The sequence below is a fragment of the Atractosteus spatula genome, chromosome 6 (genome assembly GCF_055471065.1).
Source record: "Atractosteus spatula isolate fAtrSpa1 chromosome 6, fAtrSpa1.hap1, whole genome shotgun sequence".
Taxonomy (NCBI): Eukaryota; Metazoa; Chordata; class Actinopteri; order Semionotiformes; family Lepisosteidae; genus Atractosteus; species Atractosteus spatula.
Genome location: NC_142711.1, coordinates 21551154 through 21578661, shown reverse-complemented (window position 1 = coordinate 21578661; position 27508 = coordinate 21551154). Strand labels below are relative to the sequence as shown.

Sequence of the window (27508 nt, the reverse complement as noted above, 5' to 3'; positions counted from 1 at the left end):
ATAGATGGTCCACCACATCTGTGACTTGGTGTAAGTGGTCCGCGGACCATAGAACTTTGAGAACCACTGTTCTAGAAAATATGCCTGCAGTGTCCCTATTAGGGAGTGCAGTTGTCTGTTCACACAATATGTTTCAAACAAGCTTCCTCTATTTGTCTTTTTATTGCATGCCACATACAAAACCCTTACCAAGAGTTATAATCTGGAATGAGTACTTCAAGGTTGTAGATGACACTATTTTCTGGAAAAAAAAATGGATCATACATATTCTACCTCCAGAAATCCTAATCTTCAAATAATGCACTTAGATGTTCTTTACTAACTGTATTTGACTGCTCGTAGTCAAAATCATATGAAGCTATGTCTGTCCAGAGTGCGCTCTTTGCATCTTTTTTCATGTTGTGGGAGAGTCTAGAGGTGACTAATTTTTTCTCCATGATTCTAAATATGACATGTTCTTCCAAGGTACTCTTGCTAGATGATGAGTCTAAACTTGGTCTTTCCCAGAGGCAGATAAATATTTAATTCACTGGTCAGGTAAGGAGCCTTAGGAGCCTCTGCATTCACTCTCCTGGCATTACTGGATCTCGGCCTAACTTCATTTAAGATAAGATAAGATCACTTTATTGGCCATATACAATTTCTTGTATTAAGAATTTGTCTTTTTTCGCCTACCTCAACTTGCTCTCCGTGAGACACACAGACAGGGAGAGAAGCTTGGGGTCAGAGCGCAGGATCAGCCATTTATATGGCACCCCCGGAGCAGTTGGGGTTCAGGGCCTTGCTCAGGGGCCCAACGGGGTAGGATTCCTCTGCCAGCCGCGGGATTTGAACTGGCAACCTTACAGCAACAGGCGCAGATCCTTAGCCACAGAGCCACTGCTCTGCCCCAGAGCTCTCTGCTGCTACGACCCATGGTGTCTGTGGGGGGAGGGGGAGGGTTTATGCTGGTACTGATGTAAGGTTATGTATCACCTTATTTCAGGGTGCGTCTGTTCCAACTGTCCAATTTTGTTTTGTGGGGCACGATTGGAATTCAGGGTGGGCGGAGTGGGACTGGAGATGATGAGGGCTTGAAGTCTGCTGGGTTAAATGTTTTTTGATGGGATAGAAAGTAACTTTGCTCGAGATGCACCTTTTTAAAGTAACAGTGCTGGAAATTTAAGCTAATGCACGTTGTGCTGATTTAATATGGATGTTTAATTAAAACTATGTTGTGTTTTTTTTTCCATTATAGGAAAAATGACACGACTATAGAAGATAAAATGATGAAAAGCCAAGAGCTAAAAATGAATCATATCAATTTGAAAGTGCCAGTGCTCAATACCAGTAAGTACTAATATTTGCAGTTGGGGGGTATTTTATCTAGTAGGAAAGATTAAAGACTACTTAAACATAAGAATAAAAAAAATAAATCTAACTGTGAATATCTATATATAGAGAAAAACGTAATCTTTAAAATATTGCTAAGCCTTTTCAGACTTCAGATATTGAACAATTCCAGTTTACACCTTGCAGTGTCAGACACAGGTGTTACAGCTGCATGGCTGGGCTGCTCTCTGAAGCGCAGTTCTCCACAGAATGGCAAATGTGAGAACAGGCAAGGATGTCAGCACAGATTGGTGGTGTCAGCATTTGACTGGATCACATTGTTTTCCAGATGGATAAACCCCCATGCTTAAAGGTCTAAGAGCCGCCAAAAATATGCATTTAATAGACACCGTTACCTGTGTCTCAGTTTGCTTGTTTACTTTCATGCCCTTTGCCTCTTTAATGCTCTCCTCTGCTCTTGGGTCAATTTTTAAAGATTTATAGATATAGAAATGGCCCTGTCCCAATAAGCACTGTGCTGCGAAGCTCTGTAAATGTCAGTGTGACACCTCTTCAGGGTGGGTGTGGGTAGATTGCCAACTGTTATTTCCAGACACTCTGCTTGGGAGCTCAACGTATCTCTCAGGAGATAATGTTGGAGATTACATACCAGTTGAGACAGCATTCTTTTGTTTTATATATTTTGAACTGATTGAGACTTTGTTCAAATGAACTGATTGAGACTTTGTTCAAATGGGATGCATTGTTACAAAATACTCTCAGAAATAATACAGTTTGAAAATATAGTAAATCGTGGGATTTGAAAGCAGCAATAGAAATACAGCTGCATGGAATATTGTTTCCTTAATAGATGTTATCCAGTGAGGCTTACATTGCCAAGAGAAGTTTGCCACTCTAGGTTGTTCTGCATCGTTGTATATTTTAGACCTAATTTAAGTCTCAGTGACCCGCTTTATAAAAGATTAATATAACCTGATTAAAAGTACAGCAAAACTTTATTTGTTTGTGTGTTTGTTTGTTTGTGTGTAATCATTTCATCCAGGGATTTAACTTTTAGAAGTGCTGGTCAATGACAAAACACACTGCTTTTACAACAATAAAGTGCCAGAAAAAGTCCAACTACATTCTCCTTTTTGTCAGCCACAATAGTTCCCAAAGCATGACAGCATTAAGCCTGCTTATAGCCTCAACCGTATGTTGTATCTTATAAATGATACAGGTGGTGTGTTGTTAATAGTAACTGGAAAGGAAGTTAAGCAGTAAAGCTCCAGGGCCAGATTATCTCTGTGAAACCCCTCACTGGAGGTAGGCCTGGGATTCTGTCTCCAATTAGCCCCACTCATATGAGTTTCAGCAGACCTCATGCTTCTGCTAAGCTCCCCTTTGGACATATATCATTATCATTAAATGCAGGTGCAGAAAAAAAAACCAACTTGTACGTTTTGACAGCAAATTGTCATTGCTCCGCGCCATGGGATGCTGCGCATTTCTGATTGTCTACATCTGTTGCAATAACGTTGCGAAGCTGACTGACAACAGGGTGATGATGCAACACCTGCACCTGGGACCAGTCAGTGCAGAGCAGATGTTAACATCTTTATTATGCAAATTACTTTGTGTGGTACACCTAACGATGATAGAGAACAACTCCTGTACTACTTTGTTAGAGGAATAGCTGGTGTAGGGTTTCAAGTGAAACAAATCATGCAGTTCCTCAGGAAAATTAATAAAGACAATTTGAGGAAATCTTAAACCCAGGTGTAGAGCATTGCCCAAGGCAGCGTTTATTATTACAACACCGATCTTGTCTGATCAGTGGTCTTCGCATTTAAGAACTGCTGTTCTGATAATTATGTGTGTTTTATACCGGCAGTATAGGCCTTTTGAGAATAGACTGATAGTGCACTGCTGAGACAAAACTATACCTTGACAGATACAGTGAGAACAGCTGCTGCAGATTGATTTTAATTCATGAAAGCGAATGTAGCTAACCAGTGGGCCTGGGATTTTTTATTTTTTTCTTCTGAATGAATAATTGACTGTACCTGGTAATGCTATCGACTCGAGTAATGTGAGTAATCTTTTTCTAATAAAAATTGTCACTTGGTATTATATAATCAGGTATGAAGTATTTTATGGTTAGCACGGCTTTATGAGCCATTTTTATATTATTCTTTCAAGCATGAGATCTTTTCGGGAAGCACAGTAGAACCAGGGCTGATTTCTGGGGGCCCCTAGGTAAGATCTTGGAAAGGATCACGATTTGCACGTACAGTGCTGTGGAAAAAGTAAGTACACCCCATGGATAGGTGTGTGTTTTTCAACACATTTGCATGTATGGATATTTGATCTTCATTTCAACAGTATTGGTAGATAAAGGTGATCTAATTACAAATAACAATGAAAATTATTTTTTGCAATCATTTAATCAATAACAGAAAAAGTCAGAAATGCAATTGTCTGCTGTGGGAAAAATAAGTACACCCCAATAGCTGGCGTTGCCCCCTTTGGTAGAAATCACTTCTTGTAGGCGTTTCTTGTAATTGCCTATCAGTCTCCTACATTGACGGATACATTTTTGCCCACTCCTCCTTAAAGAACTCCTTCAACTGTGTGATGTTTGAGGGCTTTCTTGCATGTACTGCCTGCTTCAAGTCCACCCACAGCATTTCTATGCGGTTAAGATCTGGCCTGTGATTTGGCCATTCCACAACCCTCCATTTCTTCTTTGTGAGCCATTCTTTTGTGGACTTGCTTGAGTGTTTTGGGTCGTTGTCTTGTTGCAAGGTCCACTTACAGTTCAGCTTCAGCTTTTTGACAGATGGCCTCACATTCTCCTCAAGTACTCTCAGGTACAATGTGGAATTCATGGTTGACTTTATGATGGCAAGCTGGCCAGGCCCAGAGGCAGAAAAGTAGCCCCAAACCATTATGCTTCCACCTCCGTGCTGTACAGGTGGTATGAGGTTCTTTTGGTCAAAGGCAGTTTTGGTTTCGCCAAACATGATGTCTGGCATTGTGGCCAAACAGCTCTCATCCATCCAGAGCACATTGTTTCAATAGTCCTGATCTTCACCTAGGTGTTGTCTGGCAAACTTCAGTTGTGCATCTATTTTGAAATTTTCTCCATTTGTAGATGATCTTTCAGACAGTGGAGTCATTGACTACAAATTGCTTGGAAATGCTTTAAATGGCCTTCTTCTGAGGCCCTCAGAGAGCTCTTTTGATCTTGGCATGATGTAGCCACACCTCAAATGCTAAGACCAAACCAGACCACAGGTTTCTGATGTTTTTATAAAGCAGTGCCCTCCAAGTTACTCTCTAATGATCTTATAATCATTTGCACCTGTTTTGGTGCACCTCATTCTAATTTTAGGCATTTGATGCAATGATAAAGGTAGGGGTGTACTAACTTTTTCTGCACATGGAAATTGCATTTCTGTTGATTTACACAGTACAAATGAGTGCAAAACAGGATTTGTCAATGTTATTTTTTAAAATAACCTTTATCAGTATTGTTGAAATGACGATCAAATATCCTTTTGTCCAAAAATGTAAAAATAGACAAAGCTTTTCATGGGGTGTACTTTTTCACACCACTGCACACTATTTATCAGCTTCCACCCGAAACCTGTTTTACTATTTAGAACAATAAATTATAGACCGTAACTAGAAAACATTTATTCAGCAACTTTGAAGAACACATAATAAATACAAACAACAGCAAGAAACAGACTTTTTACAAAGATAATATATATATTTTAACATTGAAAGTAATAGAAACATTAATAACACAATAAAGAGAAACAGGATCTGTTGCTTCAAAATTATAGCGAATCATAACCCACAAATGACTGCATTAAAACCTTTGTAGAAAGGAATTGTAGAAATAAATATGAAATTAAGTAAGAAATGAACAATTATACGTGATAATGAGGTGAGGTCAGTAAAGCTGAGCAGATGGCAACGTTTTAGGAGAAAAATGTTCTATAAAATGATTTTCTGGAGGGAAAATAATTAATTACATCTTCATACGATAGAAGTCAAATCACTGCACAATTCATGCTCATTAGTTTAATTTTAAACTACTACAGTATAACATAGTAGGCACATAGTTTGCAAGACAAGTAAAAGGTCAATTGTAAGGTTTCCTTACATGTTAGATGTGATGAAAGATTAATACATTTCAGCATCACAACATTTGATCATCAAAGTCATAGCAATAAACCTGTGTTAACTCACTTATTTCTTCCTTCAACTAAGACACTACTGTAACACAATTGGGCAAATACCAGAAAGGACACCAATGAAAGCTGGGGTCTATTTCACAAAGCAAGATTTTATACAACTTTTGTAAACGTGTTGACAAAAGTCTGAATTTTTGGTTTAAAAAAAGCAGGATTGAATTGTACCCGGTAACTTAAGTAACATGCCCTCTATTCTCAACCCTCTTGGGGGCAGGTTGAATTAAACTTAACCTGACTCTGGGCTTAAGAGTCTGACTCACAGACCAATCAGGGATCCAGTTGACATGAGAGCTTTGCGGAGAGAAACCAAGTTTAGAGATTGCCTGCCCTTTACAGTTTGCTGATCATTTTGAAAGATACCATTTCAGCCGACAGGATATACTTTATACTCACGATCTCTCAAGCACATACAATGTTAACTGCTTTTGTAGTTCAGTGTTAAAAGAAACTCAAACTGTGCAAAAGGCTAAGAGGAACAAGTAAAGATTTACTCCATGCCGAAAAGATAAGAAAAGAAACACAATGTTTCGACCGTGGAGCCTTCTTTGGGCTAAGAGTCCTTGTGACTTGCACAGTTTTTGTGTGTTGTGCAATGAGGGAAGTGGCATTTGCATTAGAACAATTTTTGTATGCATTCATAATATTTGGATGCATCGTTCATTCTCTGTGCTTTTTCTTGTATGGATGAAGGACTTAATGCTCGCCCCCCCTGCCTACTGAAATGCAGTGAAAACACAGTTATTCAGGTACTTTAAACCTGAGCTACTTCTGGATACCAGCAGATAACTTGAACCTGAGTTTGCTTTTGTGAAATGGAGTTAACCAGAACTTCTGAATTCCTGTAATAAAATCCTTAATTAATTAAACCTGTTTTGTGAAAGAGGACCCTGACCTCCCTTAAACATTTGTTTTCCACATCTTGGCTTATCAGAAACCAACATAACATATTACAATATTTACTTAATTATGATTCTTGACTGCACTTCCTTTAAGATCATCCACAGCAGCAAATGAAAGAGTAAATAGAGGGAATTTTTGACTCGCCTTTGAACATGCCGATTAAAAAAATGTGTTGCACATTGAGGTAGCCTCCTGGACCTAGAGAATTGCCTAGTCCACCTGTAACCAGGGCCTGGCCCTGGGTAGCACTACTGCCCAGATCCAGGTCCTCACTTCAACTCTGGACACTAGGTTGCGTGGAGTCTCCATGTTCTTCCTGTGTGTATGGGTTCAATTACCAGGCGAGGTGCTGCTGTTGAACCCTGCAGCCAGCAAGGCAATTAACTCAGATTGTTTTAGTAAAATGAGTAGACGTATAAATGGGTACATATTTAGTTAAAAGCATTAGCAATAAGAAAACAAAAATGTTCATGCTGTTTGGAGACTTCACAACACATCTGGTGTAAATATCTGACATGTGGGTTCTTTTCCAGATTGTGATCACTTTGCTGTGGATCAGAAAATCTCTGGTATAACATTGTGCAGTGGGGTACTGAAGGGTGCTCTTTACAGGGCCTCACCGTATTTGTTCTTTAGTAGTGTACAACAAGAATATTGTTCTGGGACATTAAGTTGCCCATGACTACACTGTCAATAAATTAACTGTAAATATAGCTTGTATATATGAAATGTCCAGCCCTGAGGCCGATTCCTGCTTCAGTGAAATACTGTTACATGGACTGAGGTTATGAGGCAAATTTACCAGTAAGCACAGCGCAGAAGGGTTCGATGAACGGCCAACTGTAGTTTATGTAGGGACAGAAATAGGTGATGGGTCCTATCAGATACTTCCAACCTTCTGGTACTCTTATTCGTGACTGTATTTCTTTTGCAGTAGCCCAAAGTCCTGAACAGCTTGTTAGACAGCATCTCTAAACATTATTGTAAAAAAAAAATGGCAATTGAGATGTCGAGTCAATTGTGAAGCCCAAGGTACTTGCCCCGTGTGCAGCAATATTATTAGAAAATTAGTGACAAAGTATTAAAAAACCTATCCCTGTAATGTAATGTTATTATACATATTGTTGGACTAATACAGAAACTTTGTTTTTCCTCTCAAGGATTGTTCAAATTGAAGGGGTGATAAAGGGGGTATTGCCATTCCCCTTGCTACAAGAATTTCACTCCTATTTAAACAAAATCACTTTGCCAGAAGTACAAAATATCATTCACTCCCAATGCTTTCAATCACAATTGCAACCCATCTCTTCATCCTTCTACCAACGACAGAGTTACTCCAAGGGGAGCCATGACAACAGGCTCACCTTTACCACTCCCTGACACTGTTCCCATGTTTCTGTGTCACAGCTCAAGAACCAGTTATGAATTAACACTTATGTTACCTGGAAAACAGCCTGGTAGTTAATTAGGGGAGTGTGGGGTGTCTGGAAATAAGAGCAGAAAATAAAAAAAATTAATAAATCAGTAATTAAATATAACCGTCCCAAATTTGAAAGACTGAACAGTAGGCATATGCATTCTCCTAAATGAAAGGAATATGAGCTGGTGCTGAATGTGCTTTCCTTTAAATTGGTTGCCCAAAAGTGAATGGGAACCTCTCTCCCTATTCTAACAATGCATCATGAAACTAGGAGAGAACATCTTTAGCCTGAGGATTGCACAATAAAAGAAATCTAAATTTTATAAAACAAGGTTCAAGTCACTTTACTGAAATCTGGCTTCTAAGACGGATCAGAACAAAGTCCTCTTGCCCGGTGCTTCTTCTTTTCCTTCCCTTTTTTCTCTCTCCTGTCATATTATGCTGCCTTTCTCTGCAGCTGAGCTATAACTGAGTAAACTGAAACATGTTTTTAGAATTTGGGAACTATAAACTGTAGATTTTACAATATTTATTTAAATTGTCCTTTATATTTTAGGAATGTGTTTAAACGTAACACGTATACCCTGTAATTAACTTTAATTTGTGTATGATTAAAAAGTTAGTGTTCTTCTCAAATGCAAAACAAAAAGTACTGCTTGTAATTTTCTTCTGTTTTATAGGTTTGTATTCAGACATGGCAATTCTAATGAGGTTTTAATAACCCATGTTAGCCAATCAGTTTTTAGCAAAATAACATTTTACTATGTTTGACAGGTGAGCCAAAATCATCATCCAATGCAGCGTGCCAGACTAAGAGCCTCCAGTTCAGAACGATTGCCCCTAAGGCTCCATCTGCCCTATCCCCCCCTGCCCTCCTCTCATGCCAGCCCAGTTCTTCTCTGCCTGAGGCCTCAGTGGCCAGTCCGAAGTCCATCATTGTCCCAGCTCAGAACTACGCCCTGATGCGAGTCGCTGGACAAGAGGGTACCTTCTCCCTGGTAGCCTTGCCTCCGTCTATCTCGCCCCAGTCACCACAGCAGCTTCAGAAAGGCTTGACGTTCCCGAAAAACATGAAGCTGCCCATCCCCAGGTACCAGCCTATGAAAAGCAAGCGCACCCCGGATAAAGCCACTGCAACTCATCTAGCCAAGATGCAGCCACCTGCCAAAACAGTCCTGCGGTCACAGCAGGCCGTCCACATCAAGACCCCCAGCTCGGAACCCGCTGGTACCACAGAGGGCTCTGAGCGAGTTATACTGATAGACCCGGGGTCATCGGAGATTGCAGTCACAACCTTGCTGACGGAAAACACCATCTTGTATTCTGGAGCACGGGCAGAAGAACCTACAAAGTCAGACAGAGTAGATTTAGACCATGCTTCCTCCAGCATGCTGCATTTTGGACGCAGTGTAGGGAGAGAATCAAATACCTCATCGTCGCTACCAAGCAACGTCGGTTCAATCCCAAATACAGAAGATGAAGGCGAGAAAATGAAGAGGTGCCTTTCGAAGCCTGCTGGACATTCTGCAAGTAGCATCACTGTTCTCTCACCAGCAGTCTTCAGCAAGGCTGTCCAGATCATCCCATCGCCTCCAAAAGGGAAGCTGCCCATCCCACCATATTCAAAAGTGAAGAATGCCTATTTACCGATGGCTAAAGCCCCTGAAAAGAGCTGCTCTGCAGTGCAAGCTGCAAATCTTGCAACAAGGGTACCGAATACTTCAGTTACACAAATAATTTGTCAGAAGCAGACATCTAACTCTTTGCCACAGAACCCACTACAGGGTAATGCAAGCAATTTGTCAAATGTGGAACTGGCAGCTTTACAAAAGCCAGCAGGCAAGAAAAGGGGAAGGAAAAGAAAGACAATAGAGGATGTATTAGCTTATGAGGCCAGAAAGAAGAGATCTCTGTCTTTCTTTAGGAGGAGAACTCCAGATAAGGTAACACCTGTTAATAACGGGCCCAAAGACAAAGTAGTAGACATTTCAAAGAAGTATCGCAGCATCAGACCAAAGCCTGTACTTTTAATGGAGGCTGTTCCTCAGCTGGTTGGGCTACCTTCTGTCCAAGCTTCTGATTACCCAGAACAGGAGTTTCTTATAGGCCAAAGTCTTCCAAGTAAGATTATAGACTATCAGCAACTGGACCTCACATGCGGAAATCAAGAATCTTCAAAAGCCACGGACCCTAGCCACGTGTACCTGGAGAGTAAACCGCTGTACAGGTGCCCCACCTGCAGCCGCTGCTTTCAGTTCAAACACCACCTCCAAAGCCACATGAACAGCCACACCAACAGCCGGCCCTATGTGTGTCCTGTGTGTCGGAAGACATATGCTCATTCAGGCAGTCTGAGCACACACATGAAGCTGCATCACACAGAAGGCCGGCCGAGGAAAACCCTGCGCTGTGAGTTCTGCGAGAAAGCCTTCGGCTATGTGGGAGTTTACTTCAGCCACCTGAAGGAGGTCCATAAAGTTATCCTCACTGTGGAGCCCTCTGTCAGTCACCATGAAGAAGATGTTGTTATAGAGGGGTACGAGTTATTGCTACTATTATTTTAGCTATGAGCTATTCGGTTGCCCGACTCTGAACCTAGAGTTATCATATAGTGCTGTGTGGTTTGTTCAATTAAAGTACAGCATTTTATAACAACCTGTTAATTGTAACACTCTAGTGCTACAAACTCTTCAGAGTTTGTTGCCTGCTCGGCGTGCAGGTTGAATTGTATCATCCAGATATCAATAGGTACAGCCTGGACCATGTCCCATTCTATTAAATTCCCGCAGTCACTAACTGACAGTGACTAGGATTCCCCAAGGAACTATGCACAACTGACAGGTAGGGGTGAGAGTAGCTGCACAGGGTCCTCTTGGAGTTCTGGCAGGCAGTGACCGCTATGATTTGCATAACAGCCGCAGGCTTGTACTGAGAGATGTCTCTGTTCTCCATTTGCTGCCCCTCTCCATTCATCAACTCCAGTGCTGCCCCTCCGCACTATGGAGTTGCTGAGTGTTAAATGATGAATGGCTGTGTGGGTGGACGTGTCAAAGGAGCAGGTCTGTGAGCCTCATTTTCTCTCCTGGAGGTGTGGGAGGGTCTATAAGAAAAAATAATAATCTAAGAAAAAATTACTTGATTCTGTCTTTAAAATAAGGTTTACCTGCCTAATAGATGTATCAATGAAGTTAAAAGATCTGCAGAAGTTCTGCTTAGGCTGTAATTCTTTGAGTTTTACATACCTTTTTGACCTGGTGGCTTTCAGAAAATGGTTGTGTACAGTTCTGCCTTCTCATATGTCCAATTCCATTACAGGGTGAGCCCCTCCGATTCCATTGACAGCCAGAGGCAGGACCAGGAGGAACCCGTGGAGCTACAGATAAAGTGTGGTCGCTGTCAGGCCATCACCCCCACCTTCGCGGATATGAAGCTGCACCTGTTGTATGTGCACGGGGAGGAGGTCCAGGTACGTTTGAAGGAAGGGGTTGTGCAAGGGGGCAGGGAGGCAGAGGATGAGCTGGTCAAGCACGCCGCGCACTACTGGAGACAGCTCAACGAGAAGAGAAACCTCGTGAAGTGCGGGAGTTGCAAGGAGGAATTCTTCTCCTTCTCTCGACTGAAGAGACACGCGTGCTCACACCACCAGGACAAGTCCGAAGCAAAAGCGGAGTGGTGTGTCCGTGACAAACCCGATGCCGACAGCATGGAAAGTCCGCACAGCACCAGCCCCGTGATGCCCAACAGGAATGTGGCAGATTCAGCTCTCCACTGCATCTTGTGCCCGAGCATTCTGGGCAGCAGAGAGGGGCTGTTTGATCACTGGAGGAGCCAGCACAACTGCGAGAGCCCTGCTGCGCTGTGGAGGGTGGTGAGCTCATTTACAGAGCGGAAGGAAATCGGCCTTTCCAGTGAAAATCCGGAGCAATAGGAAGCTGTCTGTTTTTATCCTGTGCAAACAGGCTTGCACATCCCGAGTTTCTGAAACGCGAATATGTTCTCATTGCACAAAAGAGATCCTACAGACGCTATCTAGATGCTGCTAGGCTCAGACACTGTTGTCGGTGGTTCTAGAGACGATACGAGATGATACTATGGAGTTTTATCAAGATGCTAATCCTTAAAATTATTTTAAATAAAAAAATGATCTAATTCTGACAAGGAAGATTGTAACTCATAATTCCCAGCCAATGAAACATTAGAAAGCATCCAGAGCATATCTGAGCTCCTCTTTGATGTAATCAGAGATGTCCTCCTGGAGGTGTGTTTGGCACCAAGCTGAAAGCTTCCCAGCCCCACAATGCTGAGTGGTTGACATTGTCTACAATATTCATTTTAGAGCCCAATAAATTAGAAAAGTTACAAGAGACCCCACTTATCATCACTTTTCTTTGTTCGCGAGCCATTATTTTTCTAGCACAACAGCTGTGTTACAGCTACGTTAATTGTGATAGTGTACAGAAAAATGACCAAGCTGCAAAATTAAAGGTTTTTATTTATGCAAAGGAGAGGAGCAAACTGATATGTTTATATACTTTTTTACATAAGAATGAAGACACTGCAGTGTGAGTTTATCTTAATGGCTGTAGCAGCACTTTAATCAGAATTTACATAAATTATTAAAGTCTCATAGACGTTGAGACCTGCCAGCAATCAGAAATTGCCAATGCGTTTTTCAGTATCAAAGAATATATGAGGTAATAAATTATCTAGATTCTTGTTCTGTTTTCTCTCTTTTTTTATGGCTAGAATCCTTTTGTCTCATTCAGCCTTACAGTAATGATGGTAATAACAGAGCTGTTACAAAGACTGTAAATAATTCTAAGAAAGTTGCACATTGCACAATTCAAAACGTTTCTCAGCAGAACAAAAAAAGCATACACATGTTAAAGTATGCATTTAATTAATCTGAAAATTTACACACAACAGGAAGAGATCTGGAAATTTTAAGTGATGAAAATGAGCATTTTAAAAGTTATTTGTTCATTTTCTAACCACTCTGAGCGTAAGTGTGAAGCCTTCCGTGTGAATAGCTTTATAAAGTATTAGAGTGTCTTGAATTGGTTATTTTATTTCTCAATTTTTTATTTGCCAGCCTGATTTCAATATATTTGTTTTACATAATTTTAAGAAATAAAGAAGTATATATGTGTTTATGTCATTCTAAATGCAATTAATTTCTTTCGTCCCTTTGAGGTTTGTTTATTTGTTTCTCCTTTGACAGAATAAGCCATTTTTTCTGTGCTTCAGAATCAGGCTGATAATATCATGATATGTAATATATCGTGATATTCTGTATGGTCTCTACCATGATGCCGTTATTTAATAATTTATTTTGTGACTTTCATAGACGTTTCTAAAACAACAAAAATGCCTTGGACGTTTTGCTGGTATCTTTTCTGTATTGTCAATACTGTTACAAAACTTTTAACAATAAAGAAATATGTTTTGTGATGGGAGAAAAGTAGTCATTTAAAAGTATTACCAACTAGTTATCAAAAATGTTCTAAATTTAGTTCTCTAAAAAAAATATCTGAGGTGTGAAGGGTGGATATATTTTGATCTAACAAAAAATAAATGTGGTAGTGAAAGCAGCTTGTTTTGTCTCTGCTAGTTCTGGTGTTTTTTTGTGATGTCTGAAGTGAATCTACAATGAATCTTTTAGTCCAACTAGCTTGTTTGTTCCTGGAGCAGTGGACGCCAGTCAGTGTTGTAAACATATGAAAGTATTACATTATTTTGCATTCACAGAAAGCACACTTTACATTTGTATGGGACAATCCATGTCAAACTAGAACATACGGTCAACAAAAACAACCTTTTATATGTTAAATCAGAAAACTAATTATCTGCCAGTTGTGAGTAACAAACCACAACATTTTTTTAGTTTCTCTGTAGTAATTTAGTACTTGTTTCTCTGTAGAAACAACAATCATCTGCCAAAATATCCTCCAGGTATTGGACTAGCAAATATCAATTTGCAGATGAGTTGTGAATTTCATAAACTTAGGCATTTTCCTCTCATAATATTCTTTAAAACTATTTTATGGCTTATGTTTTTAATTATTCTGTCAGTCACAAAACAATGTGAAAACGATGTAATTCAAAGAATGTTTTAGTGGTATTTCTTTAATCTGAGAGTTGGAATAATTAAACAGTGAAAAATGACCATTTATCTTTCTGGTAAAAAAAACAGCAAAATACTGTGATTTATGATTTAAATATGATTTTATAAGAATATGCAGTAAAGGTTACAGGACAAAGTAGGAATGAATAGCTGATTCATTACAATCTAATAGCAGGAACATGGGTTTAAATTAACAAACATTTTAGTGTTTACTGAATAAACATCCTGAACCCTAGGCTGGGCTTTAACTGAACAGTACTGCAATCTGAAGCCTTCCATTCATCAGACTTGAAAATCTTCCTGAATTCAAAAAATATTAACCGAAAACAACAAAATCTATACTTAAACACTGTTGTACTGCATTGGAGTGCAATTTTTGAACTGTGTGATATAATTGATGGAGGCAAATCTATCCAAAAACGAAAACAAAGTGAAGATTGGAGAAAAGTATCACTCTTCCTAAAGTTTACCTGGACCCCAAACTACAGCCATAATGTTAAAAAAATGTTTAACTACTGTGGGATTGCAAACCCTAACCCTAGCTGGGGCTTTAATTGATCACAGTCTGTCTAAAAGGCTTTCTAATCAGAGTTTAAAAATGATTCTGAATTCAAAAAATAAGATAAAACAATCAAATCCATTCCTAAACACTCTTGTAAATTTGTTCTCTTCAATGCTGAGTCTTCTATAGAGCAAATTTTCAATCAGTTGAACATGTACTGAACATGAGCACACATTTAAGGGCCAGGCTAGGGTTAGGGTTACAAGATACATCCAATTTTGACACCATTTATTTTTCTGGTTCATTTTGAAATGACAACATTGTGAGAGATTTCCCAATGGAATGTTTTTAACACTTTGTCTTTTGACACTGTATTGGAGTACAGTCCTTGAACGGTGACATACAGTAAAATTGATGTGGCTAAATCTCTCCAAAAACATAAAGTGAGGATCGGAGAAAAGTAACTTAACTTGGGCCCCAAAATACAGTCATGAAGTTATAAAATGTCTAACTACAGTGAGATTGCTAACCCTAACCCTAGCGGGGACTTAAATTGGTCGATTTACAGTCTGTCTCCGAAACCCTCTATTCATCAGTTTAAAAAAAAATCTCAATTCAAAAAATAAGAGCCTAAAACAGTCAAATCCATTCTTTAACACTCTAATAAATTAATTTTCTTCAAAACTGAATCTTCTATGGAGCAAATGTGTAACTAATCGAAAATCACTGTTAACACGGTATGTACTGTACATGAGCACACTTTTCAGTGCCAGGCTAAGGTTAGGATTATAAGAAACATAAAATTTTGGTACTGTTTAAACTTCTGATTCCTTCTGATTGAGAGAGTTTTCCCACTATAATTTTTTTCTTAACAGTTTGTTGTTTGACACTGTAGGGGACTAAAATTCTTGAACTGTGACAGAATTGATGCAGCCAAATCTATCCAAAAAAATAAAATGAACATCGGACAAAACCATCGCTCTAGTTAAAGTTCACTTGGGCATTACCACAACCATTCAATATATTGCAATGAGTGGATATTTTAGGCCACTAAGGTTTGCGTTTCCAGACCCATTCAATGTTGACTCCAGTTATACATGTGGTTGCACATTAAATGACAAATATAAGATAGTTCATACAGCAGAACAGGTTTTCTTATTACTTTTGACCTGACTCTTTTTGGAATACTATTACTGAACTGTGCCATATACTGTACAATAGAGGCAGCCATAAGTGTCTGAAAAAAAAGTTGCAGATAGAACCACGATATCACTTGTCCTAAAGTTCTTTTGGGACCCAAAATTCCACACTGAGTGCAAAAAGTGTCTTAGTAGCTCTGAAATTTTAACCCTAACTTTAGCTGGGGTTTCAGCAGGGCAACTCTGCATTCTGTCTCTGTAGCCCTCCAGTCATCAGTTTTGAAAATGTTCCTCAATCCAAAAAGTAGTCCAAAACAACCAAAACCATTGAAAAAAGCTCTTGGAAAATGATTGTATTCAGGACTGTGTCTGCCTTAAGCAAATTTTCAATCAGGTGAAAAATGCTGAAAATATGGTATTACAATGAGAGGGTATTTTAGGCCACTGTAGGGTTTGCGTTTCCAGAACCATTCAATGTTGACTCCAGTTATACTGTACATGTGAATGAAGAACCAGCTACAGGATATGGTGAGGCCTTTGTTATTAATAAAAAGAGGACCTGGAAACCACCGTTTGAACTAAAGCAATTGAATATCAATTAGTAATAGAAAGCTACTTGAGAACAAGATTTCGTTTCCAATTATGACCCCCCCAAAAAGGCAGGAATTAAACGATTGGGTTGAATTCAAAAAGGGAAATATCGATGGACGCCTGCCGTCTGTGCCAGAGGTACTGAAGGATTGCAGCAGTTCCTGGGCCAAGGAGGTGACATCAGGAGCAGAAGTAGGGGACGGGAGGGAGGAACTTGGTGTCAAAGGTACTATAGTAAGTAAGGATAAAGACAGAAGGAAAGGCAGACACTACGTTCAATAGCGAAGGTGGACATTAAAAACTGTAGGACACCTGCTGACTGAGCCAGAGATAGAAAATTAGACTAGGAGTAGAGCAGACAGCATCAGGAGTAGCAAAGGCCCCAAACATCACTGTGGGGTTTAGAAGCCAAAGAGAGCCCAGAAGAAAATAGAGATTCAATTAATCAACGGGAGAATGAGGAAAACAAGAAGGAGCCGGGATCGAGGAGAAATCATAGAGACAAAAACAGACTGTGAAAAAGGAATGCTAAAAGAAACAGGGGAACAAGGTGGAACGGAAGGTCCTCTAGGCGACAGCAGGGTCAACCCAGGTGCCCTCCTGATAACTGGGGTCTAGCTGTGCATTAGGTGATGCAATCGTGGGAGGAGAAAGTATGCTGAATGACAGAGCTTAGAGTTTATGAACCTCAGAGTGGCAGAGAGAGAAAGAGGAAAAATAGTTTCGGTGCATTCTTTCTGAAGAGCTACAGTCCAGTCTTTGATGTCACGGATCCACTGAGGGGAGATGCAGGAGGAACTAAGCAGGAGCGGAGGAGGACGAGGCAGCAGGCTGATTATGAGCAGCTGGATATACTTGCTGAAGTCTGAATGTTCACTGAAACAACAGATCTGGAGATCCATAGCGAAGGTGAATATTTTTAAAAAGGATGAGGCTGAGTTTCTTCCCTTAGATCTTCATTTCCTTGAGAGGATCTGCAGGAAAATGCAGAGTGGTTCTTTTTTTGGTTGTTTAGTTTGCTCATTTTTGTTTTATTCAAATGTATGGAGCACGGTCCATGTTTTGAATTATGCATGAGATAAAATGAGACAGAATATTTTTTCTCTTTCCTTTTTTTTGGAGTTTGGAGCACAGTCCACATAGAGGTGAAAACATGTGAAGCAAATGCAAGACTAATAGAATATTCTACTATTTCGTTCTCTCTTGTTTTCTCTTTCTTTTGTGATTTGGAGCATGGCCCGAGTGTTAAAAATCATGCTGCAACAAAACTGCAATGTAATGAAATTGGCTTTGTCTATTCCCTCCCAAACTCCAGGTAAGAACTTCCATTGTGTGGGAGAATGGTGTAGACTACTGCACTCTAAGAATCAAGTTATACAGCCATGAAACATGAAGGTGGCAAATCTTAAAGTTTTAGGGTTTTCTGGTGTTCTTACAACTTTAAATGAGCCCATATCTCTGGCCCCACCAGGATTTGATCACAGCCCCTCAAGGGTCACACTGACCCAGGCCACCGATAGCGGGAGAATTGTGCAATGCCAAAAGACTGGACCTCCTGTCCCAGGAGAATTAAAAGCCATTCATGTTCTGTAAGAAAACCCAGTGCAACACATTTTAGTGAACTTGTAAACGGTTTATTATAACAAGCATGTCCTGGGATGTGGAAAATGTCTTGAAAATGGAAAAGTACTTGGTGATATGCCACAGGGGAATCTGAAGAAGCTGGCTATATATTTCAATGTCAAAAGGTTTCTGGCCCTGCAATGTAAAGATCTAGAACATTTCGTAACGTACAATACGGAACAGTTGCAACAAAAAGTGATCAAAGCAAAGACTAGACTCAGCAGTCGCCAGATTTCAATCCTGATTACACCACAGCACCAAATATAGAGCTGCTAAATCTAGGGCTAAATAAAGAGAAGACCTGCACCGTAGGACATGGCTCTGAGCATGCTGTGTACAAGAAGTGCATGGTGTGACTAAAAGCTTGCATACACTAAAAAAAAATGAAGATTTCAATATAGAGTGAAAATGTAAGCCAATAAAAATTAAAAGATAACAGCTAATGAATATTTAAGTACACGAAGAGTGATTTCAAGCCTTTTCTTCACAGCTTCCGCATTAAAAAAGAAGAAACTCTGTTGTCTAAATACTGTAAGTTTTACATGTACATTGTTTGTTGAAAAAGAGGCTGAGCTAAAACTAAGGTTATCAAACAGTTAAAAATCTAGATAAAAGCAAAAATAACATGAGATATTTTTTGCTTTTGTCGCCATATTTTTATGACACCTGCAAAAAGGAAACTACCCTGAGGAGAGAAAAACATTCTTAGCTAAATTACACTGCTATTTTGTGTTAGATTTCATCTACTGTACATTTAAAAGGTTGGGATAAAACACAAGTTTGCACATCATTTACTCTTTTATTGGTGTTAAAATGTCATGATATTTTACTCATTTATGGCCAACTAAAGTTTTAGTGACCTAATACTCACTGTAGACATTCACTGAAATGAGTATCTTACCTGGTTCTTAACCAATTCAGTTTAAAATCAAAAGAAAAATGCTACTGTAATCTGTGTCAAATTCTGTTGCTTAACATGATCTGTGTCATAAAGCAATTAAAACGAGATTTCTTAGTATTATTAGTTTCAGATGTACAGTAGTTCATATTCAAATGTGTTAAAAATTTAGGTTTACTCTTGGGTTGTCTGAATATGGAGTCCTTGAATTCTGCTATAAGCCATGTGACTTTATTCATTTAGATTGGCTTCTGATAACTTTTAGAATGTCATGTTATGTTTTGTCAATGATTATGTCACAACAATCTGGGAAGTGTGAGTGAAAAGTACCTGGAAATTAACTGATGCTAATCCTTTCCAATATATCACATCTTTTCTGCAGTCTAGATTTTGCACAATTTGATTTTCACCTTTTTTGCATCCTTGAAAGAGGGGTTTTGTGGTTGCTGTATTGTAAAACTAATGACTGATGGAGTCAAGTGATAGCTAGTCACTCGGTTATTTTATTAACTTTATTTCCTTGAAATATCTTCATACATGTATGCATATATGTCTGTCTATCTGTCTGTATCTTCACTGGATACACAACAAACTTTCTTTTTGAAATTTCAAACCCTTTTGCCTCCGCAGAATAAAAAAACTTTCTTTGGCCCAGCTACTGTACATATTTGTGATGCTGTATAATGCAGTGTGACTAAACCACCTGGCAGTAAGTTTAGCGGTGCTATTGTTCACAGACGTCATGAGTAGACAGCACACAAAAATAAAGAGCAAGAATAGCCCCTATTTACTTAGGTGCTGTTAAGAAGAGAAAATATTTACAAAAGAGAAGCAAACAGAACATTTTTAAAAACAATATTAAACTTTCTCCAGGTGATTTCCAAATAGCATACTGGCCTTTTATAAATCACACTGTACAAGAGCACACCAACATGGAATAAGAGGAGACTAGACTAGAATTGTACAGCCCTAAGCTCAGTCCCCAGGTCCTGTTGACGGACAAGGAAGCCTCCATTTAACCCAAAGGTGAATCAGGGTCTGTAACCAGACACATCATGGTGGAACAGACAAGAGACAAGGACAACTCATTGAACTCTATGGAGCCGTAACAGGTAAGACGCAACAACCAAGACAGAAATGAAAAAATTAATATAATTAATGGACTAAAGGGTATGAATGTTACATAGATTAAATGTCCTTCCCATATCTCCCAGAACTCTGAGACTCGGCCCTTCATCACCCCCTCCAGCTGAATCTCTCCCTAACAAAATATTGTACTTTTCTAGTGTCTCTGCATCCTTTTCTGGAGGAACTGAATCCCAGGAAACAAGGGACACAAGCACAAGCAGCAGTGCTAACCACTGCACAACTTTGTTGCCAATCTGTGCATCCTTTTCGTTTAGGAAAAAAAACATGCCAGGGAGAAAAACATTAATTGGAAGAATAATTCTTTCCTAAAGGCAGGATTATGATTGTGAGATATTTGACAGTTAAAATTGAAATTCTATTGATGAATATTTTGATGTGTGATTTGAAAAACAAATAGCACCTGTACTGTGTCTTTTCTTTGTAGAATGCGGTTTGATCTAAGCAAACTGGCAGAACTGGAGATAAGATATGACTTGTAGCAAACAAATTCCCTTTTGGTCATTGGACAGTAGACCACGCTGTTCCACTATCTAGTAGTCTTGCTCTGAGAGAATGTTAGCTGTAATACATGACTAAAGATTAATCTAACCACAGATGATGCCCACCATTTTGCTTGCCTTCATCTCCTATCGCTGCTGAAGTTACTTGGAAGGAAAAGACATACTAGGAGACAGTGCAGGCATCCATCAGAAGAGATCTGTGAAATGGGATTAATTGAGTTCTTCTTACACTTAGGCAGAGTGTAAAGGAAGCAAACGGCAAAGCACGCTTCCCGTCTGCCTTCCTTCTTCATCTAAAAATGCAGGAAAACGTTTTTGTTTCTTTCAGAGATTCATTCATTCTTCAAATAACACACATTAAGTGTATAAATTGAACAAGCTGGCTGATAACATTATACAATGAATGCAATCCATCCATCTATTTTCTAACTGCTTTACTGCACCGTGGCAGTGTTTGACAAATAAATAAGAGATGTAGCTTGAAGGTCAACTTTTCTGTTGTTTTATCAGCTTGAGTTGTTGTTTTATCATTCAATTCAGGGTCTCAGGAGAGCCATAGCAACGGGCGCAAGCCAGGGTTCGGCCTGGTAGGGACACCTGTCCATCACATGGCACACACTCACACCAGGGCCTATTTTCACAGAAGATAGTTAACCTACATGTATGTTTTATAGGACTTTGGGAAGGAGCCCACGCAAACACAAGAAGAACCTACAAATTCCAATATACAGTACATCAAATAAAGCAGAATTGTGCTGGTATGAGCGTTCGTCTTTAAATTTAATGTATATTTAATAGGTTTATTCCATGTTGAAAAGAGAAGAAAGAAAACACACCGTTTCGGCTGTGGAGCCTTCTTCAGGTGCGAGAAAGACAGGGCAGACAGCAAAGATTAAATAGCTTAGACTTAGACTGCTGGTTTAGTAAGAGAGGGGGGCAAATAGCCCAGGGAGGAACAGTTCCTTCTTCTTAACTTGCTATTTAATCTTTGCTGTCTGCCCTGTCTTTCTCGCACTTGGAAAAGGCTCCACAGCTGAAACGGTGTGTTTTCTTTCTTCTCTTTTCACTCTTTTCAGCATGGAATAAACCTTTACTTGTTCCTTTTCAGCCTACGCATGCTGACGCAGCTCCCCACTTGAACTACTTCAGTATATTTAATGTTTATAATATCTTTATCTATTTTCTATTACTTTATAAAAAAAACGAATTACTTTTTACTACCGACCCACTCAAATTGGAACTGCTGTTGAAGTCTCAGTTTTATGGCTGCAGCACTCATGCCTCTTTGACCTATCCACCTGTCAGGGCTGTTGATTATTTGGTGACAGTGCCTTACAAGTGATTTCGCTCCAGCTGGAAGGACTGCACATCCATTTCTGACGTCACTGTAAACAGTGGCTGTTTTTCCAATTGTCCACCATGCAGTAGCTTGGGGGAATCCCAGTCTCAGTATGTTGACAACAAAAACTGAGGCTCCAACCAGGGACATCGGGGCCAGTGCGCTCAACCTGTTCTTTGAGTGAGCACCTTTAATGTGTTTGAGACACTTGGGGTTGAAATTGTTATTTCATCGAATGCGCCTTTAAATGTTAGATTTCAAATACACCAAAACGCAGCTTAATAAGCAACATCACAGAGGTTCTGAAATTTCCAATTAATTGCCCAACTCGTGATTTTTTCGTGCAAGTTCAATGTTGTTATAATATTATGTTTTTCTTCATGTGTCGTTTCCTGTGTGATATCTTTGCAAGCCCGCTGTACATATTCACAAGACCTTGTGGGTCGGATCACATCCGTCTTGTGTGGTAAGTCCATTATTAAAATCATTATCAAGATGTGCACTGTCGTCTTCCAATGAAAGTACAGTGTATGCGCAGGGCAGCCATCAAATCTGTTCTTTGCTTTTTAGTTACTGATTTTATATTTGTGTAATTGGAAAGAGTTTTTAAATAGAAGAGCATTTGCAAGCAAATCCTACAGTATCTCTGAGAATCTCCAGAGATTGAATGAATGGGTATCTCCAATCCTACAGTATCTCTTGTCTTAAAATTAAGATAAATGTCCATACAAAAGGATTTACCTAATCTGTGCAATTGAACTAGTCTATCATCACCTAGGTATACTGTTTAAACAGTTTCATTCTTACCCTATTCTCACTTGTGAGAAAAAATATTGGTATCAGAAGACCATAAGATCCAATGTATCAGATCCAATGCAATCTTAACAAACAGTACATCACGAAACAAGAAAGAGATTTATTTAATCTGGCTGACCACAAATAGGAAAGAAACAATTGCTGTAAAGCTAGCAACTGTAAAGGAGCTGTCCCTTACTTAAAACCAAGACTCTGTCTATTCAGACTCAAATCACAGAGGAAGGAGGCCCCCAGTGGCTCTCTCTCCTTGCTCCTCTCTCTATAAATATATTTATATTGCAAAGCAACTCACTTTTTCTAGGTAAGATCCCCAAGACATTTGGGGATTTGACAGTGTTGTACCAGATATGGTTTGGTCATAGTTAATTTGGGATCCAATTGCTAGTGTGCAAGCAACAAGATAAAACAGTAACACGGTAAAAACAACGAAAGAAATTTGAGACATGAACTATAAACTATATATTGAACTATAAATCCAAAATGGGAAATGCTGAGCTTGAAGAGGATACTTATGAACATGTCCTACAGTATGTGTTTATATAGACGCATTCACGTGTTCTAGACAATGTGTGCAAGCAACTTGTATGGATATACATTTAGAATGTTCAATTTAAGTCTTAAAATTGTATAGTGCACCAATCTTGTGACCAGGTGTGACCACCAGGGCAGTTCTCAGCAACTGCACACACAAACTCACAATGGCACCAGACGTACAGACCAGAAGGCTATGTGTTATGCCATAAAATGAGAAGTACTAAATCATCTTTAAAAAAAAACATACAAGCATCAATAGCACCATACACAACTTTTTATATCAAACCCAACTTGGTTACACCCATGTAAGGATGTGTCATTTCTAAATTCTTTAGCAATTAATTACTAACGACCAAATTCTGTTGTGTACTGATAAATCATCATTGAAATTTTGTAAAGCAATTAGTGGGGTTTTTTTTGCTCAATAGTTAATATTTCCCTTCTCAAAATACAAGAGTCAAATGCAAAAAACATTTTACAAATACCAATAGTGGATTGTTAACATTCCTAAGGCACAAAGCGGTTTGTATCTATAAACAAAATAGCGCCTAATATATGAGGTAGTATATGCCAATATATAATTAAAATGCATAACATAACTGCCAATATTTCAATCATAGTGAGTGATGACACTCAGACTGCTACTGTATATGTCTTTGTACCGTTATTTCAAGAAGTGACTATATGAACAAGAGCTCCATTAACTAATACTGTGTTCTACAGGGGTTAGAAAAAAACCATTAAAAAATGACTGAAAAATGACACTTGTTGTATTACATAATTTATCCATCTGGAACCCATACAAATGCAAAATGTATGCCAGTCCCAGTCCCAGGAACTTTCAATAAGAAGTAACTCACAACTTACACAACAACTTACAAATAAAAACAGCATATTTCACAAGGAATTTTATCACAATGTAATCGCTAAATAAAATCCCAACAATCCACAAAGCAGCAAGAAAACACCATGTAAGTACCATGGGATATTCAGTTTTAGAGATACAATACAGTAAGCTGCTCCTTTGATATTAGTCAAATACACGGGTGTATTCGCCTGTTTTCATTTAACTTAGTGAAATATTCAAAGTGGTTTTTTTTACTCTATGGGCACCCTGAAGTTGAGTGTAGCATTCCTGTGTGTTAAATAGCCTGCGGTAGTACTTAATGGCAAAGAAAAATGATGGTATGTCAAAGATAATAAAGTAGCCTTTATGGTTACAAATGATGAAGACGAGAAGATGATGACTGATGAGTAAACAAAGCGTAGTGTGTGTGCGACAGGCCTGGCCCCTTGACGGTACTTGACAAATAAATAAGAGATGTAGCTTGAAGGTCAACTTCTCTGTTGTTTTATCTGCTTGAGTAAACAGTGGGACTCAAATTGAATTTACTTGGGTGACACAATGTAGCACTGAAGAATTTATTCAGCCTCTGACACAGGTGGGAGAGCTGTGCTTCAGGTGGAGGTGTGCCAGAAGCAGAAACAGTCATACTCCATCTGATTTCAGGTACTTAAGGTATTTCTTTAATTTGCAGCTGTGATCAAAGGGAATATATATTAGGAAATCTCCAATGTCATAATAATGATATTTTATCTGTTTTGTATTTTGTCTGCACAGAATTTCATACATTAGAACAAAATTGTGTGCTTTATTGCTGCATTATTAAAGGATAGAATTTGTCAGCAGGACTGTTATCGGTATAATGGAGCTGCTTTCTGTAATCTAATCAGCTTTTAACTCTATAAACAGTTTAGATGGATTCCTAATAAATCAAATTATTGAAATCCTACAATAAATTGAGAAATACAATGAGCTCCGATGTTTCTCACACCCTTTTAAAAAAAAAGATACATTTCAACATCAGAAAAAAATACAATCTCGTGCATATACAGTAAAACGATGACATCTCATCTTTTGAAAATATTAAAGTAGTTTTCTATCCAAGATTTTCCAGTCTGTCAGAAACAGGAACAATTGCTGTTTAAACCAAACACCCCAACTTGGAAGAGCCATCATTCCTCTGTCATGGTGTTGGAGAAACAAGATCAAAGGGCTTCTAACACGATCAGAAAGACAGAGGTAAAGAGAGCTGTCCCGCTGTGATGCGCTTGTCTCAGTACAAAGCAACAGATTCAAAATAATCAGAGGCCAGAGAGGTTTGCTTCTCAAATTAAAATACTCTGTGTACTGTATACCCTGTATCTTCTGGATTCAGGACCAGAATCTGAACCCTTCAAGGGGAGATACTGTAGAACTATCCTTAATCTAATGGATTTTATCTGTCTCACTGCTGACAGAAAAATAAGTAAAATATACAGTATTAAAAAATTCTAGTGCATGCCTTTTGTAAAACAAGGGACTTTTTGTAGTAGACATCATTCTAAGAAAAAAATAACAAAGATGTTTCATTTCACAGACAGCTTTTATTCAAGTGAGAATTCATGAATTGCTTTATAAAGGTTTTTAAATAAAGTCTAGGAGCAAGAAAGCCTGGTAGCATGGAGGAGGCAGACTTTATTTTATAATCATGTTGCTGTTTCAAAACAGTTCTTTCAGCAGAGACTTTAGTCTTTAGTGTAAACTAGGTTTCGAGCTCTGTATTTACAGTTTTACAGAAGAGCAAAAACTTCATAGAACAAAGTACATCTAATTCCAAATGCCTTTTTAAGAGAATGTTTTGCATAAACCTGTGGTTCCAATTCTGTAAGCAGCAATGTCAGGATAACTACTCAACAAAGATCACAATCTTAACATCCTGAAAACTGTCCTTTTCATTTCCTGTTTTTTTCTTATGAGACAAGAACCCAACCTTGCTCAGTAGCCTTCATTTGAATTTCATCAACACAAACAACAACACTCCAATAACTGTGGCTCTTGCTTTATTTAAGTACAAGAACAAAAACATATCATTAACTGATAATAAAGATTGCCTTAGAGTTTCATTCTATTTGTGAACTGGAAGAAATACAAATGTGAAGCAGGGTCCAGGCAGTGCAAACAAAACATTTGACAGGGGTACAGGATGCATGCGAAATTCAATATCAGGTTCAGAGTGACATGTTTATCAGATCTATGGTAATTATGAAAGCTGATTGAAATATTTAAGACGTTTTTAACAGAAAGGGAAGATACTGTAAACAAGTATTTAATTGGCCTATTCTTCACCCTCGGGGTTAGTACAAGGTACTGCTAACTTCATGTCTGTGACTTTGTGGCTTCTTATCCACAGACTCCTTTCCAAGGTGCCCAGTAGTGCCTAACATTTTAGACATACAATTATGTGAGGCAGTTCATATAGTCATAAACCCTACCAGATAAAAAATGAGCATCATTTTCAGGCTACATGTTATAAATCTGTCTTTGAAATTAATATTGGTTGACTTTTGCCATTTCACAAATCTGGAGGTGGGCAGGACCGTTAAGATACTTCTAATTCTGCTTTTTCATATATAAAAGTCATAGTCAATAGCCAAGAACAAATGATTTGCCTTTTTAAGGACTCATAAGCATGTGTATGCAAGAGTGAGCAAGTTGTTTTAGCTGTCTTTGCTGGGCATCTGCCTTGGTCAGCTGCTCCTGAATGAAAGAGTAGACAATGCCCATGCATTTATGGAGGCTGAGGAATGGGCTTGTCCAGATCCTAATAAATACAAAGCCCATGGAACTGTGCAGCTCTTTTCCCTCTGAGAGTAGGGGACACCAAGGAGCCTTACACTGCCGACGAGCGAGCCAGTTGAGCAGTTCTTTGTGCGTCCCCTTGCCTGGCAAGCAGCGTTGGTGGTGTGAATTCTTCACTCTTGTCAGTGATACAGTCCATTTGCACTACAATATACCGACATCTGAGTGAATAGCACCAGTACATCAATAGGGCTCCATGCCACTTGGAATTGTCTTGTGGATCCTTCTTCATCATGCAGACGTCTTTGGTCTTGCAGCCTTTGTCTACTGTTCAGCGGCACTGGCCCTGATGAAAAGCTTGCAGGTATCATAAGATCTCAGCCTCCCCAAAGTGCCCTATGACCTGCAAGACATGCTTCAGTGCACCCCACTGACTCTATTGGGACCTCAACACTATGGAAATAGGTGGGCAGCTGCTTTCTGATGTAGCTTTGGCCCTCCGGTGATGAACAATTCCCACCTTGGGATCGACTCTTTGCTACTCCTGCATCTTAAAGGGGTCAAGACAAAGAGCTATTCAGATATAGAACATATGCTGCGATCTAGCCATACTCCTGATCCGCCAGACCCCCTGAGTCCACCGCGTACACATTCAGGGACAGGGTTTTGTGCTTTGGTGTGGAGTTTCCCAGCAAGGTGTACAAAATCTAATCCACTATCTGACCCGGGTAGAGGAATTTGTAGAGCCTTTGCGGGTATGGTTGGCCTTATG

At 39.1% G+C, this 27508-nt stretch overlaps 1 protein-coding gene across 2 annotated transcripts in view; it reads left to right on the top strand.

The window, feature by feature from the left end:
• znf438 (zinc finger protein 438) overlaps nucleotides 1-13490 on the top strand; it is a 71419-nt gene extending 57929 nt beyond the window's left edge. For both annotated transcript variants that reach the window (XM_088919093.1, XM_088919092.1), the window contains 3 exons: nucleotides 1238-1329; nucleotides 8674-10435; nucleotides 11215-13490. In XM_088919093.1, the coding sequence (XP_088775219.1) occupies nucleotides 1266-1329; nucleotides 8674-10435; nucleotides 11215-11827 (2439 nt within the window). In that variant the 5' untranslated portion in view covers nucleotides 1238-1265 and the 3' untranslated portion in view covers nucleotides 11828-13490. The remainder of the gene's footprint in view (nucleotides 1-1237; nucleotides 1330-8673; nucleotides 10436-11214) is intronic.
• The last annotated feature ends 14018 nt before the right edge of the window (nucleotides 13491-27508 follow it).